Source organism: Neospora caninum, chromosome XII (assembly GCF_000208865.1).
Source record: "Neospora caninum Liverpool complete genome, chromosome XII".
In the NCBI taxonomy this organism is placed as follows: Eukaryota; Apicomplexa; class Conoidasida; order Eucoccidiorida; family Sarcocystidae; genus Neospora; species Neospora caninum.
In genome coordinates, this window is record NC_018398.1 from 3,040,717 (window position 1) to 3,049,310 (window position 8,594).

The 8,594-nt window shown below is 63.3% G+C and overlaps 1 protein-coding gene across 1 annotated transcript; it reads left to right on the plus strand.

Moving 5' to 3' along the window:
* Window positions 1-649: 649 nt before the first annotated feature.
* NCLIV_064000 (Proteophosphoglycan 5, related) lies at window positions 650-8,330 on the plus strand (the record flags this gene model as incomplete). Its single annotated transcript, XM_003885951.1, has 3 exons — window positions 650-723; window positions 906-7,436; window positions 7,595-8,330. The coding sequence occupies 3 exons, from the start codon at window positions 650-652 to the stop codon at window positions 8,328-8,330; spliced, it is 7,341 nt and encodes a 2,446-aa protein (XP_003886000.1).
* Window positions 8,331-8,594: the final 264 nt, after the last annotated feature.

Consider the following 8,594-nt stretch of genomic DNA (forward strand, 5'->3'; position numbering starts at 1 on the left):
GCAGAAATGGAGACACACGAGGCACATGCAGTTAAGCCGCGACTGCAACACACTTGCGCCGTTCCGTGCGAGAAATGAGACAGTCTCCACCAGCGGAAAACGCAGTCTGGCGCCTCCGTCGATTCTCGCTCTGTTCTCGGACGGAGAATTGCAAGTCTCACTCTTACGTAGTTCAGCCGCCAGCACACAGCGCGCGGTACATAAAGGCAAGCTGTGAGAGACCGCACCGTCAGAGAGAACGGTTGCATGCCGAAACCGCGAATCTGCTCATAGTGAAACTCCGTTTCCCATAGCTTCTTCCAAAGTGCAGTGAGTGCGATGAAGGGAACCTCAGCTGTTTCGTGTCGTAAAGGCTATTGGCTGTCGTGCATGAGCGAGATGCGTCACCGCGCGCGCCTCCCCCCGGGACCACACAGCCTCCACTGAGACCGGGCCAGAGCTGTGCCTCTTTTTCTTTCCTCGTCACTTGCATCTGACGGAGACACATTTGACGGAGACACATTTGACGGAGACACGTTTGGGAGTTCCGAAAGCGCAGCCGCGCGCGTACAGCGACGCAGTTCCCACCGGTTCTTGGGGATGGCAAGTCGAGACCGTCGAGGCGCGAGTCGCAGGCCAGGCCGTCGCGCGTTTCCGTTTTTCCTCCGAAATGGGAAAAGCTGCAATGGACCGCCCTCCGCCTTCCCGTCAGGCGAACGGGCGCTCTCCGTTGACTCGGACGGCGTAGGAAAACCCGCTCAGTCACGAGCCAGCAACACACAGACCACGCTCCTGGATTTCTTCAGTCCAGGCCGGGGCACGGAGCAACCGCTGAGACACGGTCCACCTAGCTCCTCGTGCGATGCGATCCGAGCCGAAAAACCGCGACGGAGAGTCTCCTGTTCGAACTCGCAATGCCCGGCCAGCGGCGCTCCCGACACTCCGCGCGACGCAGCCTGCGCTGTACAGAGGAGAACAGCCCGCGCGCCGTCCGAGTCCTGTCGGAGCCTCGCGAGTTCCCAGGCCTTTGTTGAAGTTATCGAAGTGTCTAGCCACGATGAAGAGAGCGCTTCGTTCACTGTCGACACAGATCTTCGCGGCTCGGCGCAAACGGACCAGTCCGACCAGCCCTTTTCCAACCGCCAGAAACGAACGCGTGCGACGAGCCTCCGCCAGGCGAGAGGAGCCACGTTGCGTACATCTTACGAGAGGGACGAGAACGACCGAGAGTGCCGAGGCAGCTCGCCTGTCCCTCTACCGAAAGGAAGTGCCCAGCCATCTACGGCTGTCACGTCAGATGCGGAGGACTGTCGAGAGGTGCGGACTCCACCTCAGTTCATTCCTCCAGATGGGCATCGGCGGGACGCCACCACGAGCGAGGTCTGCTCCGGGATGAGCAGCGAACTGTCTCTCGTTTCCCCCTCCAGAGGGAGAATGCGCCCAGGTTCTCTGGACGGGGGTTGTCCCTCCACGTGTCTGGCGACGGAACAGGGCGTGGCTTCAGCACAAACTCCGTTCGCCGTCGACAGCGAATGCCCAGGCGCGGGGGTGTCCTCGGAGCTCGCAAGCAAGACGCGCGATGTGCCAAAGCTCTCCGAATCTCGCGCAGTGAGGCGTCCGACAGACGAACGCGATGGGCAGACCTCGGAGAGAATGCGAACCAGTGGCGAAGCTTCAGTTTTCCCACAAGTGTCAGAATGCACGTGCTCGACGCTCGCTTTAGAAAACGGCACGGAAGAGCCCGCCGCGGGCGTTTGTCCCCCCTGGATGTGGAATTTCACTGCCCCAGTGTACGCGTGTCTTGAGGCGAGCTGCACGTTCAACTCGCACCTCTTTTCTCCTTCCGAGAAACTCGACCTGCGACGCCTGGCGCATCTGCTTGCGCTTCCCGTCCTGGAGTCGGACGAGAAAGCAGATCGACGGGAGACTTCTTGTGGTCCCGGTTTAGGCGCCGACGCCGCCGGGGAATCTGCGCAGACTCGCGGAGAGCCCGGGGCTTCGGAACGGGGGTCGGATCAAGCTTTGTCTCCCGGGGCGCGCCTCCTTTTCTGTAGAGTTCTGCTTCAGTTTTCCCGGACGCCCCGGAGAGAACTGGACTTCCACAGTTTCCCAGACGGAGGCCAAGACAGAGGCCGTGCTGCGCTGCCGAAAGCTGACGAAACGCATCCCTCCCGAAAGGCCGCTGCCGGTCGCCTGCCGTCGCCGTGGCTGCGTCTCACGCCGCTGTTGAACAGAAGCAGGCGGGAGGTTGCAGATCCACACGCTGCTCTGAGCGAACTGCGCGCGTGCGGTTTGTTGACAGTCTGGGACAACACTTGCGGTGTACATACAGCTGAGGACGAGGCAACGAACGTGAGCGGCCTTCGACGCGGGATCCTCTCCAGCGCAGATCCTTTGTCACCGGAGCAAGGCGACACAGTTGAGGGAAGTGATCTCCAGCAGGCTAAGGCAGCGTCGTCTCGCTCTCTGGTCTGTGCCGAGCGAGGCGACTCCGTGGAATCTGACGCGTCCTCGCTGGGCCGTCCGATTGCCCCTCCGTCCCCTCGCAAACAAGCGTCAGACGAAGCCTCCGGGTGCGTGCGAAAACTGGAAAGTGCCAGCGCGTCTTTCCCTGGATCCTCGGTTCCCAGCGGCCACCGCTTTGCGCTGACGCCTGGTCAATCAGGTGCACTCGTACCTGGGACTGGAGCGTCCAGTGCAGAGACGAGTTCTGTCTCCATGCGTCTTGGACGACAGGGCGCGCCGCCTTGCGATCAGAGGCGAGGCGCCGCTGCCACTCTGAAGGACAGTTTGATTGCTGCGTTCCACTGTCTAACAGTCCCGGAGCTTCAACGCCTCGTGATGGAAGTCGAGGCGGCGATGACCTCCCCGCGCCGTGCTTCGCCTGTCTCTTCCCGCTTCCCTGGTTTCTCCTGCTCGCCGCTGGCAGCGCGTCTCCGGCGCCTGTTGCCAGCGAATCGCCGGAACGTGGTGCGGTTGAAAGGAGAACAGCGCCTGGGACCTACGTTCAAGCGACGGCCGGAGTGTCTACGTTTTCTCTGCGCGGCTGCGGAGATGGCTTTCGCTTCCCACCGCAAGACGCAAGGCGAGGACTGCCCGCCCTTCGACGCCTCGAGCTGGGACGCGCTGTTTCCGCGAGCGGCTCCGCGGGGCGGACTCAAGCCAGAGCAGGTGGAACAGCAGCCAGTGAGAATGAAGAAACTCACGCACTTTTTCAAACTTGCGTCTCCAGCAGCGTCCGAAAACCGCTCCAAATGGCCCCTCGCACAACCCTCGGCCTCCAAAGACAGACGCGGACAGCCTACACGGTCGCAGGGCGTGACGAATGGAGCATCGCCTCGACCTAGCGTGGCATCAGAGGCAGAAGTGACGAGTTGTCCCGAAGCGCCTTTCGCCCCGTGGGGTGTTCAGACACCTCTCCGTGCTGCGGCAGAGCAGCCGGCGGAGTCCGGCCCGTCGCTCTCTCAAGGCGAGTGCTTCCTCCAGATGCTGCGCGAAATGCTTGTGGCCTGTGTAGGACCGCTTGCGGCTTTCCAAGACCAGCAAGTTCTCCGGACGTGGCTGGTGGCTTTTTTCGCGTTCCACGTCGTCCACAGCGCCTTCCTGAATTTTTTCTCTCGGAGCGCGCCTCCCGCCGCGGTTCTCTGGACAACGCGCGCCCGCCCCGGCCGGCTTCGTGGCGCCTGTCCGATTTCAGCCGCCGCCCCAGCGAGCGAAAACGCGAGTTCGAGGAGCGACGCTGAGGAAACTGTCTTTGGCTTGACGGCAGCCGCCGTCGCTCCCGCTGTGACGCGCCTCTCGGGACTCGTGACTTACCAGTTGGAGGTGCGGCTGTCTCAGCCGGGACGGCGCCCCGGGGCAGATCGAGCAGTCGCGGAACTTGGAAGATCGCCGCGGGAGGACGAGGCAGGAACCGATAACGAGGAAGAGCGCCCGACGGATCGACGAAGCGTCGGCACCTTGCAAACGTCTCCATCCTCGCCGGACCAGCCGGGAGAGAGCGAAGAAGAAAGCCTATCCTGCGGTGCGGCCCAGCGGGTGCTTGCCTCCGCATGCGACGCTCCGGCGCCTTCTGCTGCGGCCGCTCCTGCACAAGACAGCGCCTGCGCGGCCGGAGGCGGGAGAGAGCAAACGGAGCCTCTCGGGGCCCGAACTGCGGGCCGGAATGCCCGCGCGGAACTCTGTGAAGCGTGTGGGGGGTCAGCGGCGGCGAAGAAGCCGAGACAGCTGGTGGCCCCGCCGCTCCGGTGCGTCTGTTGCTGTTGTGAGTACGCGCGCTCTGGCCACGCGATCTTTCCTTCTCGAGCTGCCGTCTTCGTCTACGCCGCTGCGCTGCTCGACAAGTGGCGACTCGCCGCGCTGCTCTGGGGCGGGCTCGTCTTGCCGGCGCAGGGGGGGGAGGAAAATCCTGCAGAGGCGGCGGTTCTGGACATTGTCGAGAGCGCGGCAGAGAAGCTCCGCATGTACGTGGAAGAAGCGGAAGGCCTACTGTACAGACACCTGCGACGGGACGTGCGACGAGGCGAGCAAACCGCCGCGATGGACGGCAAGGCAGTGGAACGAGCAGGTGCAAAGGAGAGCCGACATCGCGGCTCAGAGGGACCGGGCAGTGGCGGGGGGAAAGCGGAGCTTTGTGGGAACCCGGTAACCTCTCATTTGAGCCTCGGGGACGAAGGGATGGCGGACTGGACCGAGGACTCTTCGCCCAATTCGGCGCGTCTGCCGCAGGCGTTGGAGGCGGCCGCTCCGCCGTCCAAACTGTTTCGCTTCACCCCTCACTTTGTGTGGGCAAAGACCATTTCGCACGGACTGGAACTGGTCGAGCAGACAAAGCGCCATCACCGCGCCGTTGAGCTGCTGCGACTTCTTCTCCGCTTTCACGGACTGCGCCAGGTTCTGGCCAAGAGTGTTGCCTCCGAGCGCGGCGTTCGCTGGCCGTCGGACTCTCCCTCTCTTCGCGCAGGGACAGCGAGCAGAGACACCCACGAAGGCGAAGACGTGGTTCGCACCACTCCGAGCCGTCCGGATCTGTCTGCCGGGGGCGAAGCGTTTTGGCGCCGCGTCAGGGAGAGCTGCCGCCACCAGCCTGCTGTCTGTCGAGCTCTGTCCCGGCACGCAGGCCAGTGGTACAACCGCCTGATGGTTTTGCTCAAGATCCACCTCAAGCACCCGACGGAGGCCCTCGCGGTCGCCGTCGACTGTCTCCGAGAGCCACGAGGGGCGGTGAGTCTGGCGGAGCGACTGGCGATGGGGAAACGCGCCACGGCGCTTGCCAAGGCCTTCGCGTATGCAGCGGAGAAGGCGACACAAACAGGAGAAGAGGGTGGGGCGAGGCGCTGCGGCGGCGCTGCAGCTGGACGCCACGCGCGCAAGAGAGGCCGGGCCGAAGGCGGAGACAGTAACGGGGAGGCGCGTCAAGGACACACAGTCCCCCAGTGTTGGGAAGACGTTCGTCGGCTCGTGGGACGGCCGCGGGAGACCGACGCCGAGTCGGGAGCCTCTGGTCAGCGCCTACAGGGTCTCCAGCAGGAAGGAGACAGCGCGGGCGCCGACCTCGCGGGAGAGTCAGCAAAGCAGAAGACGTCTCGCGTCTCTCGATCTTGTCGCAGGAGAGGGACAATCTCGGCAGACGAGACGTCGTCGGACAACGCCGCTCCAGAAAGGATCGAGAGGTCTCCAGGCGTCTCCGACCCGAAGGCTCAGAGGTCTCGAGCGTCTCGAGGCCCTGAACGGTCGCCAGAAGCCGCTGCGGCTGGTCCTCTTCCCTCGTCGAGGGAGTCGGCAAGTCTCCGTTCCTGGACGCGCTTCTTCCCTCGCGACGTCCACGCGAGGCTGCTGGAGACGGTCGAGCTCCAGAGACTGCTGGAGAAGGAACTGCCGCACAGTGTGGTGTACGCGCGGCCTCTGGAGGCGACTCAGCAAACCGGCAAGAGCAGTGTGTTTTTCGGCTGGGATGGCCAGCTCCTGAGCGTCGAGGAGCTCTGCATGCAGCATTACGCGATGGCGGGGGACTGGCGCGGAGTCCACGACGAAGGGAGGAGTCTGCGGACGCTGTTCAGGCTCGTGATGTTCGACGCGAATCGAAGCCTGGGAGAGGCGGGTGCTTCAGAGGAAGAGACGCGACTGGAAAGGGGGGCGCACAGTGGGCCTTCAACACAAGACGCAGACCGAGATAGAGCAGAGGCCGATGGGGCAAGCTCCGAGGCCAAGCGCGCAAGCTCCGAGGCCAAGCGCGAGAGGGGCGGCTTCGAGCTGTCTGCTGACCGACTGAAGCAGGGTGAGGAAGCCGCGGTCGACCGAGAGGACGGGCGGTGCTGGAGGAGACGTGCCCCGAGAGGGACGCGCGACGGCGTCGGAAACGCGGACGCGAAGGCGGAAGGCAGCATGGAGTCTGCGCGAGACGCCGCGTTCGTGCCGATTGTCTTCTTGCCGCCCTCAGAGCCCACCGTGCCGTCGTCGATCTCTCGAGGGAAACTGGAGGGCGGGGACGGAGAGGCGTCGTTTGACGACGTCGCGCTCGCTGGAGGCGTGAACCAGACGCCGACGAGAAAGGCCTGCGAGCGCGAGGGAGACGCGCAAGGCCTCGAATCGGCAGAGACTCCGTTTTCACTCGAGGAGCCAGCTCTGAAAAGAGCGTTGAAAGTGCAGGAGCACCTCGACCTTTTTGCACAGATGTCGAGAAGCACAGTCGCCGAGGCAGTAGGTCGCACTGTCCGGCGCCTCTACGGCATGCGCTTGCCGGGCGTCAGCTGGCGGGGCCCGTGGCAAGATCTGGAAGAAGCGCCTGGCGGCCCAGCGGAAGGTGGAGACTCGGCGGAGGCGGCGCAGGATGACCAGACGCGCGGTGCGGAAGCGGAGACAGCGGGTTTCTGCGGGGAACCCGACGAAACGCTCTCAGAGACGCCAGGACAGTTCGTGGCTGGGGAGGGCGAAGGCGGAGAGGGAAAGCAGGAAGAGACGCCGAGCGAGGAAACGCATGCGGGGGGACCTCGACCCGATACTCCTGGCCACGAGAAGGCAGCGCCCTTGGAGAAGGTGAAACCTACGGTGGGGCGGAGCCCACCGGAGGCGCCTGGGCCTGCGAGGGAGCACGCCTTGGACGCGAGATACAGGCGTGGGATTCAGCGAGAGAGAGCGAAGGAGGCCTGCGCCCGCTTCTTCTCCATGCTTGCGTACGGCATCGGGGGCAAAGGTTTGAGCGAAGTGTTTCGTCTCCTCTCCGACGACTTTGCCTACTGGGCAGGCGGCCTCCCTGATCTGCTTCTCTGGCGGGTGTCGCCTGCAAACGCGCCCGCGGGAACCGTTTGCACTCCGCAGGAGGCAGCCGGAGAAAAGTTAGAGTCCACAAACACGAGAGACGGCGGCGGGCCGAAGGGAGACGAGAAGTTGGGACACCTGGGAGAGATCTTGTTTGCGGAAGTCAAGGGCCCCCGAGATCGGCTGTCCGAGAAGCAGAAGTCAGTCTGAGCAATCACTCCCGAGTGTTTTTTCCCCAGGACCGAGAGGCTTTTTCTTAGAGCGCGGCTCTCTCGACGAACGGGTGGGATCCGCACGAATAATAACGGCCCTTCGGCTGATTCCTGGTGAGTTGGAATCCTCTGTCTGTGTGCTGCAGGTGTTGGCTAGCCCACTTCCTCAGGGCGGGCGTTCCCTGTGAAGTCTGTAAAGTTCTTCCCCCGGTGCAGGCCTCTGAGGATCTTCTGAGAGCTCCAGCTGCCTCCTCAGTCGCCGGCGAGTGCCTGCGCGGCCCACGCGCGAGGCGCGAGACACGAGCCACACAGGGAGACCGACCGCATGCGAGCGGGGGTGGCAGTTCCTCAGGCGACGAGGCCAGCGCATCTGTTTCGTCTGATCCCGAGAGGCGCAGCGAAGGGGAGACCCACGTCGGAGCGCCTCCAGCAAGTCCCGCGAAGCCGCAAGGTCCGACGAAGAGGACTGCGCCGTGGGGCAAAACCACCGAGAGAGAAGACGGCGAGCCGCGTGGTGTTGTCGACTCGGGAGAGACGCAAACCCGTCATGGGAGAGAAACGAAGGAGACAAATCGCGGAACGGTTTCGTGCGAAGCTTCCCGCTTGCCAGGCGAGAGTCAGACCCGCCAGAGCAAGCGTGGGAAGAAAGACTGCTCCTTTTCAGGAACCCGTGGAGGAGCGCAGCAGTCGAGTGTCTCCAATTCTGAGCTCGACAAGGTGGGCGAGAAACGGGGGAAGAGCGGCGCTCAGAAACAGGTAGCGGGTTCTTTTCAGACGCGGCCCAGGGGGCTGCCGCGGGTTCGAGTGCGCGCCGACTGGGAGGAACACGACGCAGAGAAAGTCGAGGCGCTTTGCCGTCGAACTCGGAAGAAGGTGTTTTGAATGTCGGCATTATCTGCGTATGTGCAGCTCCCAGCTTTCTACGCGAAACCCTGGAGAGCACGAAGCCTCAGCTGGACATCGAAACCGATATGCGAGCGTCGCGCTCCGCTGCATGTGTATATCTCTACTTTTTGATGCAAGTGTGTACAGGTACATATATATATGTATGTTTAGGTACATGTGGATCTAACTGTGGGTGACCGCAGACTGACGATAAGTAGGCTGTCTGTGAGTGACTGAGCGCAAGAGAGAAAGGTAATTCCA